The sequence below is a fragment of the Zeugodacus cucurbitae genome, chromosome 2 (genome assembly GCF_028554725.1).
Source record: "Zeugodacus cucurbitae isolate PBARC_wt_2022May chromosome 2, idZeuCucr1.2, whole genome shotgun sequence".
Classification (NCBI taxonomy): Eukaryota; Metazoa; Arthropoda; class Insecta; order Diptera; family Tephritidae; genus Zeugodacus; species Zeugodacus cucurbitae.
The window spans coordinates 63518132-63538367 of NC_071667.1; the positions used below are offsets into that span (position 1 = coordinate 63518132).

General features: G+C 32.4%; 6 protein-coding genes across 6 annotated transcripts; 2 read left to right on the forward strand and 4 right to left on the reverse strand.

Annotated features, from left to right (window-relative positions):
- Positions 1-19: 19 nt before the first annotated feature.
- LOC105218802 (venom acid phosphatase Acph-1) lies at positions 20-2596 on the reverse strand. The gene is made up of 7 exons (XM_011194617.3): positions 2121-2596; positions 1815-1910; positions 1556-1744; positions 1431-1484; positions 893-1030; positions 334-735; positions 20-256 (listed from the first exon to the last, which is right to left on the reverse strand). Exons 1-7 carry the CDS (start codon positions 2268-2270, stop codon positions 92-94), a joined length of 1194 nt encoding a protein of 397 aa, XP_011192919.1. The 5' UTR covers positions 2271-2596; the 3' UTR covers positions 20-91.
- On the forward strand, positions 37-15364 carry LOC105218795 (fl(2)d-associated complex component). Its single transcript, XM_011194606.3, has 5 exons — positions 37-176; positions 7022-7252; positions 11748-13104; positions 13163-14613; positions 14671-15364. The coding sequence occupies exons 3-5, from the start codon at positions 11924-11926 to the stop codon at positions 15321-15323; spliced, it is 3285 nt and encodes a 1094-aa protein (XP_011192908.2). The 5' UTR covers positions 37-176; positions 7022-7252; positions 11748-11923; the 3' UTR covers positions 15324-15364.
- Fgfrl1_0 (fibroblast growth factor receptor 3) lies at positions 3006-10154 on the reverse strand. The gene is made up of 5 exons (XM_011194616.3): positions 10119-10154; positions 6400-6509; positions 5828-5943; positions 5544-5754; positions 3006-5338 (listed from the first exon to the last, which is right to left on the reverse strand). The coding sequence occupies exons 2-5, from the start codon at positions 6488-6490 to the stop codon at positions 4728-4730; spliced, it is 1029 nt and encodes a 342-aa protein (XP_011192918.2). The 5' UTR covers positions 6491-6509; positions 10119-10154; the 3' UTR covers positions 3006-4727.
- LOC105218796 (protein chibby homolog 1) lies at positions 15331-16376 on the reverse strand. Its single transcript, XM_054232752.1, has 2 exons — positions 15962-16376; positions 15331-15902 (listed from the first exon to the last, which is right to left on the reverse strand). The coding sequence occupies exon 2, from the start codon at positions 15878-15880 to the stop codon at positions 15554-15556; it is 327 nt and encodes a 108-aa protein (XP_054088727.1). The 5' UTR covers positions 15881-15902; positions 15962-16376; the 3' UTR covers positions 15331-15553.
- Positions 16372-18373, forward strand: LOC105218797 (centrosomal protein of 55 kDa). Its single transcript, XM_029044575.2, has 8 exons — positions 16372-16672; positions 16740-16853; positions 17025-17172; positions 17252-17628; positions 17687-17827; positions 17885-17940; positions 18016-18081; positions 18223-18373. Exons 1-8 carry the CDS (start codon positions 16475-16477, stop codon positions 18320-18322), a joined length of 1200 nt encoding a protein of 399 aa, XP_028900408.2. The 5' UTR covers positions 16372-16474; the 3' UTR covers positions 18323-18373.
- LOC105218798 (vacuolar-sorting protein SNF8) lies at positions 18309-19925 on the reverse strand. Its single transcript, XM_011194610.3, has 4 exons — positions 19443-19925; positions 18983-19112; positions 18773-18919; positions 18309-18716 (listed from the first exon to the last, which is right to left on the reverse strand). Exons 1-4 carry the CDS (start codon positions 19780-19782, stop codon positions 18572-18574), a joined length of 762 nt encoding a protein of 253 aa, XP_011192912.1. The 5' UTR covers positions 19783-19925; the 3' UTR covers positions 18309-18571.
- Positions 19926-20236: the final 311 nt, after the last annotated feature.

The window sequence follows — 20236 nt, forward strand, 5'->3', positions numbered from 1 at the left end:
TTCGTAATGAAAGTGTTAATATTAGTCTCTCAATGTTATATTTTGTTTTATTTTATAACTTTCTGATGTATAATTAATTTTGCAAACTCATCTAAGTTTTACAGTCTGTGGTAGGATTTTCGCATGTATCCTCGTAGTTGTCCAGCAACAGATGATTTATGGAATTACTAAATCGGGTAAGTGAGCATGGGGCATTGCAGTTGGGTATGTGGATTTCCTTTGGAAATTTGTCTTCGCTGTTATAATAATAAACAATCTGAAAATTAATTAGAGTTTAAGTATATGTATATGTATGTATGTGTAGAACATAAAATTATATGTTTCCGGACTTACCTTTACTTCGAAATCGTCTTTAAACAAGGAGCTATGATGTAGTTCGAACGATAGTGCAGACGCATAACTTGGTAATGTATCGGTCTGATCCAATATATTTAAAGTATTCATAATATTTACTAGTGTAATATCATGACCTGAGTACAAGAATATTTTACGATCGGGATTTAAATTCTTTCTTCGCTTATTCTCCATTTTTTTAATTATCTCCGCTAAAAAGGCTCCACCCTTCACTTTTTTCATTAAATTCGATTCTGTATAAAGTGAGTAACTACGAGCGGCTAATGACTCTAATTTATCAGGATATATATTTTCTGTCCAATCAGGTAATACTAGTCCTGCTTCCGCTTCGACTTTTAAAGTTGTATACAACAATTCGACATCAATTAGCGTAGATATATTCTATGTGAGAGAAATTATTATTATAATTATTTTAACTTTACACATAACTATACAATATTCATTTATGACATACATACATACGTAAATGTTTTCCCCATATTCAAAGCGTTTACATACACCTATATATAGACGCCCCAAATGGCCTTATAAAACTCACCTTGCCCGAGTGTTTCGTTAACAATTTGAATAGTTCCGCATTTTCTTCGTTTAATTGTCGCAACTCTGGTGGTGGATTATTATACAATTTCTGCAGAATTGTGTCATATTTCAAACATGGTTTCTTTTGTGCCAAAAGCTAAATAAGATACGAGAAATTTCTTAATTCGATTAGAACATTACAGCATAATTTGCGAAGACAAAACTTGTTAAAAATCAATAGATAATGCCTATAACGTTTGTAATACAATTTTTGTATGGATGTGTTAGCACAAAATTTAAAACATATTATGAGATCAAAAAGAGCATATATCTGTGAATAAATATGAATTTACATGAATAAAACATAAAATTATAATTTCCTCATTTAAAATCAACGCATGATTCGATATGACATCGTTACAAAATTAGTTATTTATGATTATATTTTAGCATGGATCAAGGATACTCAAAACGTGATCTTTGTAAGAATATTTATAATCTACCTTAATGATTTACATACATAACTATGTTCTATACAGAACATTGTATACACATACCGTATCCTCATTTCGTGGTATAACATTTACCGCTGCCGGCTGCCATGGGATTGGCTAAATGTAAAATTGTGATTATATAAATTGGAAATGTAATTATTACATATATAAATTATATATACTCTCACCAAAACTTTGTTGTGATCAAGTGGTGGCATGAAACCTGCCAAGACACTTTGCGCGCTCATAATACAACGTTCAGCTGCCGAGCTTAAAGCGAGTACCTGTTGCTGCGTATAAATACCGTTTGGTGGCAGTAAACGATAGTAACGCATGCGCAAGTTTTTACCCAAATTATAAGACTGTTGACTGCCTTTCTAAAAAAGATTAAAAAACTACATAGTATATAAAATTTTGTTATTTTGCATAAATTCAATATTTGATTACCTGTGTAAGGGCTCCCAGACCGCCCGGCCATTCATGTAGTGCATGTGGGTCAGTGGGGTAAAATGAACTAGGCGTCTTCTCACCATGTCGAAAAACCTATAAATAGTTTTATGTGAGGCCATTTATCACTTTATTTTTTGGGAAAAGAATGTGTGTAAATATTTACATGCTTTTAATTATCTGTATTTTATCTGTGTTATCTAAATTTCATTAAGATAAACTATCACATATATAAATTATATGTATTCACATAGATAATTATTTAATAATCAGGTATTCTTCGTATCAAAATTGATAAATACTTACAATCGAGATCATTCGTAGGTTTCTTAAGCCCTGTTCATCATTATTATCGCCAAAAACGAAATAAGCCATCATAACGGTGCATAATGCACCACCTAAAATTATAACCGATATTTTCGTGCTTCGCCGGGACTGGCAATCGAGGCTGACCATCTTGGCGTATGAGTGATGTTTTTGTTTCACTTCACTAATATGACGATGAATTTCATAACAATTTCAGTTTTTCGGTATAATTGTTTTATAAAATTACACTTTATTTCACTATTTTTCCGTTCGAATGTGGTATAAAACTTTTCATAAATCGAATGAACTATATTAATACATACATACGTATGCAAAAATCCAAAAATAATCAACAATTTCGTTGTTAATATAGAATGTATGTGTATGCCATATGTGTTTACTTAATATTTAGTTATTTTACGAATTGTTTGTCGGGTTTGTATTTCTCATCCCAACAGCAAGCAAGTGACTGAATTGCGTTATGTACAGTACATATGGAACTGAGCGAACATAACAGAGAGATATTTAGCGACTAGTCGCTATATTTGAATACTCGTACACTTATAATTAAATAAACCATAGATACACAGTAAACTCGAGTTTTGTGGTCTGTGCTCTTAACATTTCTCATCATTTCCGATTGAGCGTATGTATTGCATGAGCTGAGTATACTTCGTATATGTACACACATACCCCAAAGGAAATAGCTGACCGAATTTGTTATACATAAAAAAAATTACTATCGACCTTAATTAGTTATATATAATTTTTTTTTTTCAAGGAAAGGAAAATGATAAATATAACGCTAAAATGCATGTTTTATTTAATAGCGACCTTCCATTATTGGAATGTTATTGTATGTTATTAAAACAAATACGCTTTAGATAAGTTTTAATTTAATAAAAATCTATTCGCAATATTCGACAATGGTTACATTCAATAAGAAGTTTCCAAAATATACAGACAATGAAACAAATAAGTACAATTTACTTTTTACGCTCATTTCTCTCTTAAACTTTAGTTTCTGTATCAGACGGTTCCTCCACAAGATACTCATGCTCAGAGTCGTCGGACTTTTTAACTAGATTACTCTCAGAATTCACATCATAAAATTCATAATTTTGACAAGAATCTTTGTTAGATTCCTGTTCCGTTTCTTCAGAATCATTTTCGTTTTCAAGACGTTCACGTTTACGTGGACTCACAGTTTCAGAATCGTCCTCTTCTGTCGCTACCTCATAGTCTTGTTCGTGAAAATAGTTTGGTATATGGTAATCAATATCCGAGTGAACCACATTATTGGGAAATTGCAACTGATGTTCGAAATCGCTAAGATAATACACCATACCGTAAGCGTCGACCACATAGGTGGCCGTGTTGCAGGCAGCCGTCCACTGTGGCACATATTCATGAAGGTAAGCGCATGTATAGGGTGCGACATTGGGCAACACTTGTGGTATACAATAACAACCTGGTCGATAATATTCGAATTCGTATTCCTCAATACTGGGACATGGTACAATCGAGTGCAAAAGCGCCATCGATATGCGATTGGAGTTACGCTTTCTTGACATCTCATCCAATTTGACGATTTGAAAATCTAGACTTCCAACGGTTCCGGGGACTCGATCGGCTCCAATTGATTGGCGATATTGATGCAAATGCGTAAATAAAAAATATGCACTTGAAATTGGCGCATCAAATAGAAATTCAAATAGATTTCCAATATCATCAAGTAAACGATACTAATTAAATGTAAGTTTATATAAATATATATTTATAAAATAGATATTTGAATACAGTCAAATAATTGACAGAGATGAAAAAATTTTGAACTTGATTGCTACAAATTTTGATTTTTAAAAAACACGATGTTGAAAAGCAATTTATATCAAGTTGATATTCTTATTAATTTCGATTTTGTTTCAGTTTAGGATTCTACACAATCAACTTTTTAGTCGAATGTGAATATTTGAACAGGGTTTTGAAAAATTTCGAATAAGATTCTCCAAAGTTTGAATATTGAACAAGTTTCAAATAAAATATTATTGAAAGTAGAATGTATTTCAGTAAAAATGAGGTTTTTTTTATAGTTATTATTTAAGTTAAAAAGGCATTACAAGAAACCTTCAGCTATGGGTCGAACCTTAAATCCTTCCGTTAGTGTTTTTATTTGTAATTTATTCAATTGTATAATAGAATAAACACTTCTCATTCAAATAATTATTTTTAATCATTATAAATTTATTTGACACTTAAATATATATTTACAAAATATAAGAAATAAATAACGTATACATATGTACACATATATAATAAGTAATTATAATATTATTTATAGTTCATTTTTTTTTTTAATTTATAATAACTCTATAATTACTAAAATATAATTAAGTACTTATCAATTGAATAATAACTTTTTTGTTACATAAAATTAAAGCTTGACGATATTATTAAAATATTGTACCTGGAATGAACTGCAATAATTAATTCACTTATTTGCCTTTCTTTTTCTATACATATTTAAGTTGAATTATTATAAATTAATAAGCGTATTTGTCTTATATTTAACTATTTTTCATTGAATACATTTTTTTAATTGCACTACTACGCTCTCAGCACACAATTATCATCCTCTATAAAGTCTTCTGAATATGTTTGCGAATTTCGTTCCATCTCGGTTTGTGTCATATACCGTTTGTAAATTAAATAGCTTAGCCAAACCAGCAGTGGGGGTATGGCTAAGCCCAGCGGCATTAAAAATAGCAACCAGAATTCACTCGGATCACTGTAAGCTTCCCCATTTGCATTATAGTCTTCTATATAATCCTGGCTATTAACTTCTAAGTAAGCTTCTCGTATTTTATAGCCATGAAAAGTGACAGCAGCACATGCATAATAACCCTCATCCTTGAGGCGCACTCCATTCAATACCAATTTACTCAGAAATATATCGTCGCCGATGTATTTCTCACGCGCTGTATGAAGCAGTTCATAGGTATGTCCATTATAATTGACAATATGCGCATTCAAGTTATTGCTACTGACACCCATATATTCCAAAATGTTGGGCAAGGAAGTTTGAACGCGGCGAAACCACTTTATAGTGGGATGTTCCTCACTTTGCACACGACACTGAAATACCACTTGATCATTTATAATTGCCGTCTTATTCAAAGGATATGGATCCACGAATTTTGGTATAGCCGCACTAGTATCTGTAAGGAATAGTTGAATTGATATTAATTTTCATATAAGTATAAATATTATGAGATATTTAACAAAAAATAATCTGTATCAACTGTATGTTCAAATGGGGCTATTTCTTCTCGTAAGTGGTCCTTAGAAGGGAGCATACCTGCATAGTTTTTCGAATCTAACTATAAACGATTTAGACGTGTTCACTGATTTCCGCTCACTTACTTTTCACATCAAGTTGATAAGTTCGAACGAACTGAATATCAAGCGCTTGTCCGGATTTGTATTTCAGCGGTACAACTGTACATTTATATAAACCAGAATATTCCTCGGTGACATTGTGAAGCAACAGGTCTGATTGACAAAAGTTCTCTTCGCATGGCAACTGCATCCACTCATGGCAACTGTCGTCGTCGAATGTTTTTTCTCGACACTGCTGTAAAAGTGCACATTAATCAATAATTTCAATAGGTAATGTAACTATAATGATCGTGTTCAGCAATGCTCACCTTAAAAAACCAATAGATCTTTGTATCAGCGAGATGTTCTTCATCCACCAATCCTTCAATGCCACAGTGTAATCGAATGTCATAACCAGCCCGTTGATGTATAAATTCAGTATTTTCTACAAAAACAACAATATAACGTTTTATTTGACAGTTACAATATTCTTTTGACTGCACTAATGTCCAATGAAATGTTGAAATATATTTATTTTATTTCATAATTGATACAGTATTTTAAATATTGACAATTACTTTTCTACACATTCAAATTTGAAAAAAAAACTATACTTATGTGTGATAGTTGTTGTTTTTAAATTCGAAATATTCGAAATTACCTTCCATAAGGTTTTCAAAATTTAATAATTCGAAGTAACTTAAGACTGCTAGTCTCGGTGGATAATATGAGGTACTTATACAATACACATTATGGAAGAAAAAAATCTTTCACTTAATTTTAATTATGATAATTTAAATACGCTTAGAAAAACTTTACAAAACTATTTACCACCGCGATTATTAATATTTTAAACTAGCATGTATTAACTAATATTATTGGTTCCAAAAGCTTTACTTACCCGTATAGTCCAAATATAGTCCAAAACCCTCTTTTATTATCACCGGGATAAATATTAAATAGAAATATCTCAGCTTTTCACAGGAACCCATTGCATAGCTCTGTAAATAACTAAAATGTAAAAAAAGTTGTTTTTTATATTATAAAATTGTTACACGCAATTAAAATCATATACGAAAACTTTGTTTCTAAAGTGAATGGCTTGAGCTCAAATTTACAATTAATTACATGAAGCTGAAACGCCAAAACAATAAGTCTAGTATACAAGTTCATACAGAAAACACGCCTCCACAATTTCAACATAATAAAATATGTACTTGTATATTGCAAATACCCTGCAGGAAATATCTAGAAGCCACTTCGATTAATTACAAGAATGAGCAAATATACTCAATACTATTCTATCTATTTCTAAAAAATAATAAAGGACGTATATAACTAAAACTATAAAGTTGAATTACTATTTTGTATGCTTTATTTAATATCAGTATTTTTTACACTGATATACATAATTATTTCGCCTAAAAATTTCACTAATCGATCCTATATACATATATATTATATTATACATATTTTAAATTCACTATTATTTTAGAAAAACTTATGTTTACAAACATTTATAGATATGTACACGTGTGAAGATATTCAAAATGTTTATTTAAATGTGAAACTGTCGAAATACAAAAAACTAATGGATAGTAAGGAAACACTAAGCACGGTCGAAGCCAAACGTCATGTCTCATATTGTAGAAACTTGCTGGAGAAAAGTAGAACGAGAATATGGAGAATATTTATTAATATGGAGTCAACCGGAAGGACAACATTATTTATTTTGCGTAGTTTATGGTACTAAGGTAAGCAGTTTGTATAATTTTGGCAACATCATCGAAGTTATATATGTTTTACCTATTGAAAGATGAATTAATACGATCTCTGATTTCGTCAATCCAGTCTTTCGATTAGTTTTAAAAGTTACTAAAAACCGTTAGATAAACAAAACTGTTATACTTTTTGTAACATATTGCGTTGGTATAAAAGCATGCGCGAAAGCTAACCGCTCTTGCCTAATTATCACAGAAACTATAAATCGTTTAGAATTCTATTCGCTCACTTGCTTATTTAAATATGTTTTTTTTTTTACTTCTGTTGCACACCTATGCTATGTAGCGTGGTGTAAATATGTTTTTTTTTTAGTAAATCGCTTAACAAATTGCATCATAAAACTCAAATGATACACATATTTATTTTATACTAGACACTTTGTTTATTTACCCAAAGATTTATGCTGGCTGCAAACAAACATATGGAATTGGAATATATTTATTTTTTAAATAAGATGTGTGCTTTGGGCGCCTGTAAAAATTGGCACAATTGCAGAAAATTCCAAATATTGTTGGAGTATATTTCTTACTGTTGTATACTGTTGTTTCCGGTAAAAAAAATATATTGCTTTTGATAATTTACAAAATCTCGCCGTAGAATGTAACCTAAACAACTTAAGCATAAAACATTGTTTAAATTAATTAGTATAATAAATAAGCCGATTAAGCAGAAAACTTGAGAATCCAACAAAATGCTCAAAATACCATTTCACATATTTTACAATTCACTTTGATATCACAAATATAAATGCCACTGCATTATTAAAAGATTAAAACTTTATTATTAACTATTTGAAGTTAAGTTTCTGTCCAATTCAAACCCCTCTGAGCTATATCAATTTCTACTTACTAAAGTACGTAGAAAAGCACTTTATCTCACAATTGCTACACAGTTAATGCGGCGATAAATCAGAAAAATCAAACTTAAAAAAAAACGAAGCCCACGAACCCAATCGGTGGCACAAAACAGTTAACGCAAGTACTTTCAGTGCAGAAAGCACTGTTTGTATATACCATATATGCGTGTGTACATTTGTATGAACACCCTACGAACGCTCAGGTATGATGGTTATCCTCCAAATAAACAAAATAAATAATTTACTGATATTCATGAAGTTTATTTATTCAATATTTCATGTATTCAATAAATACAACTATCGTAGATAACTATTGGCAAATATGTACATGTATGTATGTATGATTGTAGCAAAACTTATCGTGTGGCTTATTAGGTAGCGCTAGAACCCTGCGCACTGTGACTGGGGTTCATTGGCAAAGTAGGGAGTTCGGAAGAAGTATATATAGGTATATATGCCTCCACATACATGTGTATATATGTATATATCTCTCTAGTTGTTGTTCTACACGCAAACAAGTGTTGAGATTCTGATAGAACAGCAAATAAACTCGTAATCAGAACATACAGTAGAATGTCAATAGTGGCCCACACAATGGATATAACATCTGCACCAGCTGCGACAACATTCGATTGGGATACGCATTGAATACTTCCAATGATATTGCAATTTATATACCCTACGTGAGGGGTTTGATGGTCGATTGACATACGCATTGGATACTTCCAATGATATTGCAATATCTGTAGCCTACGCGAGGGGTTTGATGGTCGGAAAGGAAAAGGAAGGAAGGAAAAAATAATAATGGGTGAAATATTTCCGTTTAATATTTTAATGTGTGATATTGATATTAGACTTTTAAGTAATTTTTCATACCCACCGGGTCGTTAATTATTACAGATACAATAATGGACGTCACACATATGTACATACCCTATGTACATGTAAAAATATTCAACCTCATGACTGCCAAAGTTAATTTATCATGGAAGTGTACAACGACTATAAGCGATATTTTTTGGCTTATCAGTTTATTATCTAGCAAAGCAGTAGCCAATGAAACAATAACAACAAAAGAAACGTGGTACAGTGGCTAACGCTAGCATTATAGCAGTAGCAGTGGCTCTTATCTTAATGAAATTGAACTGTAGCCATGATAATTGCTGGAAAACAAATTTATTGAAAGTTTCATAAAAGAGTCTTCCTGTTAGATCTGCTACATTAAAATACTGTCTAAAGAACACATTTGTATATATAAATTAAAAGAAATAACTACACTTGTAGAAAAATCTCAATGAAAACTCAAATCAAATTTAATAATTGCTTATGTCAGTGAGCGTATTTAATTTCACAAAGAAGGATTTGTAGATGGCTGATTTTCATACCTAAATATTCGAAATTTCTAATAGTCTGCCCAAAGTATTTTAAGCAACCGTTATGTACAATTTCTGTTAGGTCGGCGCCTAATATTGATCAACTACTTTATTTTAACAAATATTGGATATGACTATTGATGTTTGTATGTACATAAACATACACATGTATATTCAATATTTGAAAAAATCCGCACTCATTTAAGTGTGGTAAGTCTGCATGGATGATCATTAAAAATCACTGTTCTGTATTAATAAACAAAACACACATATTTTCATTTAAAATATTATGTCTACACATTAAACACATATGAAAAAGGTTTGTTACCTTTTTATAAAGTATTTTTGTTAAAAAATGCAATACACTTTCACATTTTTGCATTAAATAATTTTTAAGGACTTCATATTTTATTTTACACTTACATATGTACATACATATGTAAATACATCACTTCTTTTTTATTATTAAAAAAAATTGTGTATTTCCTTTTGTTGTCACATTATTGAATATTAATTTTTTTGTTATATTTCACCATATTCAACATTCTCATAAATGCGTTAATTAAATATCTTTTCGCGTATTTCCCGGTATATTATTAATAAAGTTACCAATTATCAGCCACGAACGTATTAACTTTAACGAACTGCTTCTTCTGCAGTCAAATTGCGTACTGTGGACGGAAAATAGAATCGTTCCCTATTTTAATACTCTCGCAACATGTTGCTTAGAGTATAATAGTTTTGTTCGCCTGACGGTTGAGTTCTTCCTAATGATGGCTTTAATATACATATGGATGCATATAAACCAGTTGTTTAGTTGACATCAGTGGACGTATTAGATTGATCCATCTCCTTATCGAAATTTCGCAAATTTTTAATTTATTAACAAGGAAGACATTGTGACCTTATAATAAAATTACTTGGCTGATTTTAAATAAATTCGGTTCATGACGAAAACATCAAAACATATTTTAAAATAGAAATTTAAATTATTAAACGAGTCCTATTAATCATATTCATATTTGTTGAAATAAAATTTTGCAACCATCTCAACACACGATCAGTGCCACCCGAATTTAGCCTTTTCTTACTTTTTGTAATTATTGTTATTATTTTATTATTCATCGATAACCACTGCGTGGACATTTCATATGGATAACAACAGTAGTTATATAGCGCATACTATTTACATACATATATGAAAATAAAATAAAAATGCATCTATGTATGTATGTATGTACATGTTTTCATATCAGTTTCAGGTAAATAAAAATATATTTTTTTTTTGTATTTCTAACACTACTGAAATGACTACTGAGGTGTAATAAATATTACTATACGAATATAATGAATGGAAATTAATCGTCTTATATTTAGTAATGTATTTTGTAGATGATTTATATTTGTTATTTATGCATCAATATATTTTATATTACAATGGAGTTATGTATGTATCTGTTATCTTGAGGTACTGCTTTGATCTTTTAAAATCATTTATAGATTTAAGGATGCATTTCCATTTTATATAGTTTTAAATTAGGTCGTACATGAGACATCGCTATTACAAAAAAAAATCAAGTTGGTAATTTTCTAGAGCAGCGCATACATATGTCTAGAAGAATAACACTTATAGGTATTTTTATTATCTTGACTTATTAAAGTGTATGATAACAATAATTAATAACTCTTTGAAATTATCACTAATTAAAAATTATAACCTGGCTTATGTCTTCATCGATATATTGAGTATTTAATTACTTTTTTATAATGTTAATGAGGACTAATTAGCCAAGTATTATTAAACCCTTAATACTTCTTTCTATACATTTAAATACTACTAATACTACTGAATATTTGTTTATATGAGTCTCTGGCGCAGCCATTAAAATTTAGTAAAATTATATAATTTATTGTTATTCAATTAAGTAAAATGTAAATGTAATATATATTGTGAAAGTTGCCTATTGATAAATTAGTTAGTTAGCAATACATAATATGTCGGTTAAACATAAAAAATTAGTTATTTAAATTTTTAGTTTGTATACCTAAGTATTTTTTTATAATAGACTTTAAAATTTTAATAAGGCTATTTGCATTTTATACGTGCCTGAAATATAATAAAGTTTAATCAGTTAATTAAATATAATAAATAACACTTTATTTCTCATTAAATTTTTAATTTATGTTAATTTTATATACAATTAATAAAATTCTATTTCACATTTGATTTTCTAAAAGAATATAACCCTGCTCTCAAAAATAATTTGAAATATGGCACCTTTACGTTTATACCATTTGGAGCTGACGCCGTGGCAGCACTAAATGTTTTACCAAGTCTGGCAACAAATTAAGTTGTAGTGAAAATTTATTAATTTGTGCATAAACAGAGAAAAACGAATCAATTATTTAGAAAAATGGATAAACGTTCTAAGGAAGCGTTACGGCGCTATAAAAAGTCTAGACAGCAATCTAGTTCTGACAGTTCTAGTAGCTCTGATTCTGATTCATCAGGAAGCTCGTACTCAAGTTCAGATAGTGAACGCCATCGTCGTAAAAAGGCTCGACAGGCTGCTGGTAGTGCATCTCGACGTTCAAGTAGCTCATCTACTGAGGAACGGAGAAAGCGAGAAAAACGTGAACATTGTCAGAAAAAACTTGAAGCAAAGCGCATTCATCTTAAACGTAAATTAAAGGAAGCAAAATTGAAGAAAAGAGCCGCTGCAGCAGCTGCGGCTTTGAGTGGACACATCGGTCATAGATCACTTTCTCCTACAACTCAAGCAAAATTAAAGAAACTCACAGAACGCAAACATCAACGTGCAGCAAGTAAGGAAAGACGTGAACGGGAACGTGAGAAACATCGTGCAGCGATTGCTAGGGAAAGGGAGCGCGAACACCACCGCACAGGTTCTCGATCTCCTACGAAAATTACAAAAATACGTATTCACCAAGATGTGAAACGCCAGAAAAGTCCACCTCGTATGCATCACACGATGATGTCTCGTGAGAAAATTATTATTCAAACTCGTACACGAGAGCGTACGCCTTCTCCAACAGTGGAACGTCGCCATGAACACAAAATACGACATGAAGAATTGGTAAGAGAACGTGAAAGGCGCGATCGTGAACGTGACCGAGCTGAACGTGAGGCGGCACGAGATAAAGAACGAGCTGAAGCATTGGCGCGTTGTCAAGAGCGTCAACGAGAAAGGGAACGTTTAGCTAGGGAAAAGCTTCGACATGAGGAAGAGGAGAAAAAATATGGTGCAATCGCAAGTGAACGTGGAGACCGTTTATTGCCACGACCAGCAGAAAGGGAGTTAGCTATTGCAGCATCACGGGGATATAACAGCCGAGAGCGTTCTTTAGAAGCAATTGAAAGAACACGTCATATGTCAAAACGTGATTTAGATGTCTACGAACGAGAACGGGAATACATAGAAGCTGAAAGGCGTAACTTAATTAATCGTGAAGATATCAGACGTGATCGTGACTATATTCCCACGCGACGTCGTGAATTGAGTCCTGTTGGTGAACATTATTCTGCTCGATTGAGAGATCCCCATGAAGTGTACCCAGATGAAAGTCGGGACAGGTGAGTAGCTTTTAGATTTAATTGAATTATCTTTTATTGAAAACTTTTTCTTCCAAAGGGCTTATAATCGTACATATATTGAAGATGGTCATCACGGAAGGGAACGAGAAGCGCCCTGGCCTCGTGAAATACGAGAACGGGAGTTACATGATATTCGCGATGTAAGAGAACAACGAGATACCAGAGATCCACGCGATTTCAGAGATATGGAAAGTGAACTTATTTATCCGGATGAAAGAGAGCGCCTAATTCGAAATAGGGAGCGCGTTCGTGAGGAATGGAAAGGTGGATGGGATGTAGGCAGAGAACAAGAATGGAATGATACACCCCCAATAACTGGTCGCGGTGGCTTTATAGGTGGACCGAAAAGGAATGCTACCTTAATCGGTGGGGCACCTAACCCAGGACCTTCAAAAATAACACCACGTGAACAGCGAGCTCCCTCAGAGCCCGATTGGGATGCTGTTGAAGTACAGAATAATGCAGGAGCTAATATAAATAAAATAGAACCCTCACTTATACGGGATGGAACAAATTTCGGCATCGGCTCAGGACAACGGGATACATGGGGTACAAATGATCATCATGATATGCCGCCTCAAAGAGAAAAAGCTATTCCACCACCACGTACAGAAGGTGTAGATCGGCGTTGGCAAAATGATTGGCGCGAAGATGAAGATACGATGCAAAGAGTTGCATCTGGAAATACTGGCGGTAATATTCCTTCATCGCTGCATCACCATCGAAACGAGCGTGGTGGCAGAAATTTTAGAAGAGGGGGTGGTGTAGGAGCACCTGATCATGGAGACCGCAATGGGCAAGGGCTCCGAACTCATCCACCACCATTAATGACATTACCCGTTCAACCACCTGCAACAGGTTTTCTTGGTGGAAATCCTAGATTCCCCAATAAAAGTAAAATGACTTACACAAACCCGAATATAATCAAAAAACAGCATGCTGCTATGGCAGCCGCAAAAGCTGCACAAGCCAGCGCTGTAGCAGCTGCAAGCACTGCAGTAGCAGCTGCTAAAGCTGCTGCACAAAGTGCAGCGAATGCTACCACCAATCCAAGTATACTAGGACAGGCACAGGCCAGCAACACTGTACGTCAGCAACATGAAACGTTTGTAAATGACGACAAGCCGGAAGCTGGAGAGATTTTACACGATGCTGATAGTAACAAAAAGTTGGATATGGGAGCTACAGCTAAAAATATTGATAATTTCTTAGCGCTGGGCAATCCTACAGCGGATGATGATCGAGCAGTTGGTGAACTAAGTGAAATTAGTGATAGTGACGATGATATTCTTAATAAAGGAGATAAAAAATCTAGAACTGAAACAGATGAGGATTCCACAATAAAAGTTGATGGTATTTCTGAGCAGGAAGATTTAACACGCAGTAACGATGATGCCGGAATTGTGGATGAGAAGCATGAAGACGACGAAATGCTTGATTTCGAAGAAATTTCAGATGGAGAGTTGGAGGAAGATTCGCGAAACAAAGGTACGCTAACTTCAGTTTTATCATAAACAATTATTTATTATGAATATTAAATTTTAGGTGTAGGAGATGCTTTAGGTGTCGACTGGGCCTCATTAATTGCTGAGACAAAACTTCAAGCTGAAAATGCTGTACCCGGAGCTAATGAACAACCGAAAACTGCAAAACAAAAGTGGCAACCGCACCGTATAATTCTTGACATGGGAATATCATTGTGTATGGCAGGCGAGGATTACGCCAAGAAACTGTTATCTGAATCAAGACAAAAATTAAACGAAGAATTGAAAGAAATAAACCAAAAGGACATATTAGAAAGTAATTCAGTATCGGTAAAAAAAGAGAATGAAGAGAGTAAGAATAATACTTTGGAACATGGTATGGATACCAAAGAAAATGTCGAAGTTAAACTGGAGCCGATCAACACTAAGCCATTAGATGAGATGGATGATGTTTCATTCAATTTTGAGCGTTTGCAACCACTGGCTTGTCTGCAAGTTGGTGAACGTAAACAGCGCTTGGATCGGCAAATGCTAATATCGAATGCATGTGGAAGTCACAGTCGAGCTTTAAGCGCCCGCCAAGATTTAAAATTACGAAGGCAGTTATGCAATTTACCACCACGTGATTGTGATTTATCCAAACCGCCGCCTACAAATGCTAAAATAAAATCATTGGCTATAGCAGCTTTTCAACGTACATTAGAAGTAAAATAAAAATGAATACACTTTGCATATGACAACAATCCTCTATACACATATGTATTGTGTTTTTCGGTATAAAATAAAATAAAGTTATTTACGAAAATTAAAGTGTATACATCTGCATACAGAGTGACACAAAACATGTATGTAGTTCTAATTAACACTATAAATAAATGATTCCCCAAAACTCCCACTTGTTGGATCTCTTTTAAAACATGTATTAAATTATATATTATGTTCCATTACATATTTTTCGTTTTAAAAAGGTTCAACTCTGTAGTTTGTTCAGCTAATAGGTCTAAGAAGATTTCCATTTTTAAATTGCACATATTATTTTCCTCTTCAAGAGTCCTTATACGTCGATTCAAACGTATGACGTCATCGGTATCCGTTTTACGAGTAGAATGTATCCAAATACCATCAGCGAAACGTAGCTCTTTGCTTCCCAAATTAAGTGAAATATTTTTGAATTCGTCTAAATCCTCACTTATAGCCGGACAACCGATATTACAGCGTGCTGTACGTGGCGGTGTTGGTTTTGATTCATATTTTTTCGTAAAAAGCGGCATTATTTTACAACTTATTTGCACTCTAAATATACATAACAATGTAAAATGCAAATGTTTACGGAATACTAGAATATGTGTTACCATAACAACATTCAATTTAGAAAACACAAAAAGCACTCACTATTTGGGGGTTGTTTGAATTTGATTTGATGTGGTTGGCAAAGGATAAGGTGGCATAAAATTAAACCCCACGGTGTAGTTATGTACATATGTATATTGGTAAATTGTTAACCACCGGCCTAAAAGTGGATATAAAAAAATCGTATTATGACAGAATGTAAATATGCCGGACAAAGAAAACAAATCCATATCATCGGACCAATACACGTAAGGAATAAACAATTGTATTAATTACACAAAATATCAAACACTTTTTTCAAAAGTATCATAAAATTTTCATGTAATATTTCAGGCAATTAGATGAAATCAAGAGAACCTGTGAAAACTTAATCAATCAAACACAAACTGACTTGGAACATTTTACGGTATGTCAAATAAATCACTTCGATACTTCATTATCCAATACATTAGTGCGTTTTTATAACTTTCTTATATTTTAACTGTGAAAACCTGTCAACCGTAATTGACCCACAAATGCAGCATGAACAGCTTCATTTAAGGAATCAAATAAATGATATAATAGCTGAAAATAAAAAAATAGATACGAAACTGGAAGCTCTTAAGACAACAACTGTGCACATTAACGGAGATTCCAGGGATGATGCTACGAGAGAAAAATTCACAAACGATGCATTACTGAATATTAAAAAACAAATAGACTCTCTGGAAGCGGTGAGTTCCATTTTTCTGAACCTTAGTATTTATATAGTTCTGTTTAAAAATTCAAATGTAATTTCAGGAAAACAATGAATTGAGGTCTCTCAATAATAGCTCCCGAAAACGGATACAAATTCTCGAAAGTGAAATTCAAAATTATAGAAATTATCTATGTGAATCAAAAACCGTTGCTGAGGTAAAGAGGGGAGTTTGTAATATGGAAAACTTCAAATATATAAAAGCAATATTGTTATATCCGACCATTTTGTTTCAGCTTTGGTTAAACTGATTTGAACGGTCGTTCTGATCAAAAAACCTCGTTCGAATATCTTGTCAAAAAATATTAATGACCATGTTTATATTTCAGATAAAGCAAAAGTATGAGACTGCTATGTTAGTGCTGGAAAATACAATTCAAACACAAAAGACGCAAATAACAAAGCAAGCACAGGTCATCGACAATCTGTTCCAACAAAGGGAACAATTGAACAAACATATTAAAAAACTCGAACAAGGTATGTATGTTAAACAACTATAATTCCTTATACAATATACAAGGAATGTAAATACACATAAGTCTTTCTGTACAACTAGAAAAAGAGAATTCAAGCAATGCGACAACAACGGCTACAATAGAAAAACTCAGAGCTAAACTTAATGAGTCAGCTCATCAAACAAAAGAACTTCAATTATCTCTAAAAATGGCGAAAAGTGTGATTGAAGAGCGTTATGAGCGCGAAAAATGTGCCCTACAAAAGGTGCAGGAAGCACTATCAATAGCTGAAGCAGCAGTGGTGGACAAAGAAGATGCACAAAAACGGGAACAAGTTGTTAAGGAGGAATGCGATAATTTGGCATCTACGATTGGACAAGTGATGGACGAAGCTGCGAAAAAAGTAGACAAGGACATGGATGAATTGAGGAGAAAGTTTAGCGAAAAAGAGCGTAGTCTTTTGGAATTTCAACTGCATGTAAGTTACGAAATTAAATTGATTATAGTTTATTATTAATGAACCAATTGTAAATCAGATGAAGGAAGAAATAAAAAATCAAAAAAAATTCAACCAAATACTGGAGACACGCTGCAGTAGATTTCAACAAAAGTACAAAGACAGTATGAAGGAAGTTCAAAATTTAACACAACAATTAGAAAGTGCAGTCAAAGCTTTGGTATGTTAAAACTGCATCGTTTAAGTTCTAAATTAAAAAAAAAATACTTCTTTTCAGCTTGAAATGGAAAGTAAGATAAACAAACAAGAAAATTTACAAAAAATATTAACAAAGTAAGTTATCATTTAATTGTTTAATTATATAGTTTGCTTATTTAGAATTTATAATAACTTTTTTTTTTAATGCAGGAGGGCTGAGGAAAAGGAAGTTGTAATACAGAACTATATAAAAACAAATACGAAGTTGAAAGAAGAGTGGGTATATGTAATTATTGATCTAGTTAGATATATTTACACTATAGGAAATATGTTAGTTATGAGTTAAAAATTAAATTAAATTAAATTGAAAGTTGTTATCATCCAAAAGAAATAATATATCAATATTTATTTTTACAGATACAAGAATACGCTGTCGGACATAACAAAAAAATTTGAAAGACAAATTTACTGTTTACAAAAAGAAAATGGTAGACTCAGGACAATGACGCTTAAATAATATTTATTGCAAGTACTGAATAAAACCTATACAAATTTATTTATAATTGTATGTATTCTCTTTTATATTAAATGACAATACTGTTAGCATCACAAATTTATCTGTGAACTGTACGCGAACTGTATATATTTTATAATTCTATATACATACATACAACCATATTCTTTAATGTGCAAAATATACGAGATTACCTACATTTAGAGGGCATGATATATACATACATTTATAATCAATAAAATATATAAATAATTAAATAGGCTGTGCATAACGTCCGGGAAATAAACTTGGAAACCAGTAACTCAACCAGTTATTTTCCTCATCTTGCTCGTCTACCCAACATAAACCTTCACTTACTGCTTTATCCAACGATTGCTTGGCACGGAATTCGCTCCATCTTTAATTAAACATTTTTTTTTAAAATAGTTTACACAAAATTGAATTATGACCTACCCCAGTTGTTCCGTAAGCATTTTCAGTGTTACATAGCCCTTTTCTGTATTGGAAGCAGCTGTCAGTATTTTAGTTTCATCCAAACTCAGTTCTCCTGGTATTGATTGCACCATGTATTTCCCCTTGCCCACTTTATATACAACAAATCTTTCGAATAACATATGAGTTTATTTTTAAAATAATTAACATTTTAAAGTCGACAATTCTCACCCGTTTCCAAATATACTTAATTTTTTCGCAGCCATCAAAATGTCTTCGTTCGTGATCTCTTGATGTACTGCACTCTGTCCTCGAGCAGCTATAAGACGCTTACGCAATTCATTTAATTCCATCAATCCACCTTCAAATAAAATGGTCACACTAATTTTGTAAATATGCTGTCTAATTTTTTTCAGTACAAAATAAAAAAAATTGACTGTGAAAGCTTATTTTTGCTTTAAGATTATATAGCAAAAGTAAGTTGCCTATAGGCACGCCTATACCATGAATACCAATTATTGTAGCAATAACAAACGTTTCAGATAACTCACAAACATTCCCTAACACTAAACCTGTCTGCAGGGACTTTCATAAGTATAACGAACATAAAAAAATATGAAAATAAATTTACTTTAAGAGCAACGCTATTTTGTTGTATTTTAAATACAATTACTAATGAATTTATATTTACCGGTTTTATGATTTGCTGCCAAACACACCTCCACGACCTGTACGCTTAATTCGTAATAAAAGTCGCCCATTCCAAGTACACTCCAAAAACCTTTACCAGTAGCTAGAGGATCTACACCAATTGCAGCGCACATTTCCTGGAATTGTTTACGAAACTGGGAGTTCTTTCGAATGTCTGTCTTGTGTTTTACAGCAAATTCTTCCAGTTTTAAACGAAAAACTTCCATTTGTTTGGACATTTGTTCGAATTGTGATTCCTGTATGTCAGTACCTTTGTCTTTATATTTCTCAGCAGCCAATTGCTGTTGTTGGATAGCTCCTAGCCCAGCTCGTCGACGCATTTCAAATTGTTAAACTATGAATATTATTAATTTAATTTCTGTACTAAATATATTTACAAATAAACTGGATTAAGTTTGTTCAGTACGGTAGACAATTTCAGGAAACAGCTGTTTCACTATTCTAAAGTTGCCACTAGATCAAAAATATTTAATATGGTCTAAACAAACCGATTTGTTCGGTATAATGGAGCGTATACGCGCCACCGTAAAACTGCCGAACACGTCAATCGTCTACAGTAACCGCAATTGATACAATGATCAAGAAAATATCAAGGATATTATATGTGTAACGAGATTGAGCCAATTGTATTCTTAATCGTACAAAATTCTAAACTTTCTATATATTACTCGAAAGATAAATCGACCACATCTAATACTATTACGTAAATATATATATATATATATATATCCACATCAAAATCGAATTATTTTTTCTAATACTAGTACGAAAAAT

What these genes read in the sequence shown, in the direction of transcription:
- Fgfrl1_0 (XM_011194616.3), bottom strand. Translation starts at nt 6,490, where the DNA reads ATGGGTTCCTGTGAAAAGCTGAGATATTTCTATTTAATATTTATCCCG. An exon ending in ACTATATTTGGACTATACGG is followed by an intron (nt 5,944 to 6,399) that starts GTAAGTAAAGCT and finishes TTGTTTTTGTAG; the next exon opens with AAAATACTGAATTTATACAT. An exon ending in AGATCTATTGGTTTTTTAAG is followed by an intron (nt 5,755 to 5,827) that starts GTGAGCATTGCT and finishes GCACTTTTACAG; the next exon opens with CAGTGTCGAGAAAAAACATT.
- LOC105218795 (XM_011194606.3), top strand. Translation starts at nt 11,924, where the DNA reads ATGGATAAACGTTCTAAGGAAGCGTTACGGCGCTATAAAAAGTCTAGA. An exon ending in CCAGATGAAAGTCGGGACAG is followed by an intron (nt 13,105 to 13,162) that starts GTGAGTAGCTTT and finishes TTTCTTCCAAAG; the next exon opens with GGCTTATAATCGTACATATA. An exon ending in GGAAGATTCGCGAAACAAAG is followed by an intron (nt 14,614 to 14,670) that starts GTACGCTAACTT and finishes ATTAAATTTTAG; the next exon opens with GTGTAGGAGATGCTTTAGGT.
- LOC105218796 (XM_054232752.1), bottom strand. Translation starts at nt 15,880, where the DNA reads ATGCCGCTTTTTACGAAAAAATATGAATCAAAACCAACACCGCCACGT.
- LOC105218797 (XM_029044575.2), top strand. Translation starts at nt 16,475, where the DNA reads ATGCAGCATGAACAGCTTCATTTAAGGAATCAAATAAATGATATAATA. An exon ending in TATTAAAAAACTCGAACAAG is followed by an intron (nt 17,173 to 17,251) that starts GTATGTATGTTA and finishes CTGTACAACTAG; the next exon opens with AAAAAGAGAATTCAAGCAAT. An exon ending in AAAGTGCAGTCAAAGCTTTG is followed by an intron (nt 17,828 to 17,884) that starts GTATGTTAAAAC and finishes ACTTCTTTTCAG; the next exon opens with CTTGAAATGGAAAGTAAGAT.
- LOC105218798 (XM_011194610.3), bottom strand. Translation starts at nt 19,782, where the DNA reads ATGCGTCGACGAGCTGGGCTAGGAGCTATCCAACAACAGCAATTGGCT. An exon ending in GGCAGCAAATCATAAAACCG is followed by an intron (nt 19,113 to 19,442) that starts GTAAATATAAAT and finishes TTTTATTTGAAG; the next exon opens with GTGGATTGATGGAATTAAAT. An exon ending in ATGCTTACGGAACAACTGGG is followed by an intron (nt 18,717 to 18,772) that starts GTAGGTCATAAT and finishes GTTTAATTAAAG; the next exon opens with ATGGAGCGAATTCCGTGCCA.
- LOC105218802 (XM_011194617.3), bottom strand. Translation starts at nt 2,270, where the DNA reads ATGGTCAGCCTCGATTGCCAGTCCCGGCGAAGCACGAAAATATCGGTT. An exon ending in TTGATCACAACAAAGTTTTG is followed by an intron (nt 1,485 to 1,555) that starts GTGAGAGTATAT and finishes TTTTACATTTAG; the next exon opens with CCAATCCCATGGCAGCCGGC. An exon ending in TAACGAAACACTCGGGCAAG is followed by an intron (nt 736 to 892) that starts GTGAGTTTTATA and finishes TCTCTCACATAG; the next exon opens with AATATATCTACGCTAATTGA.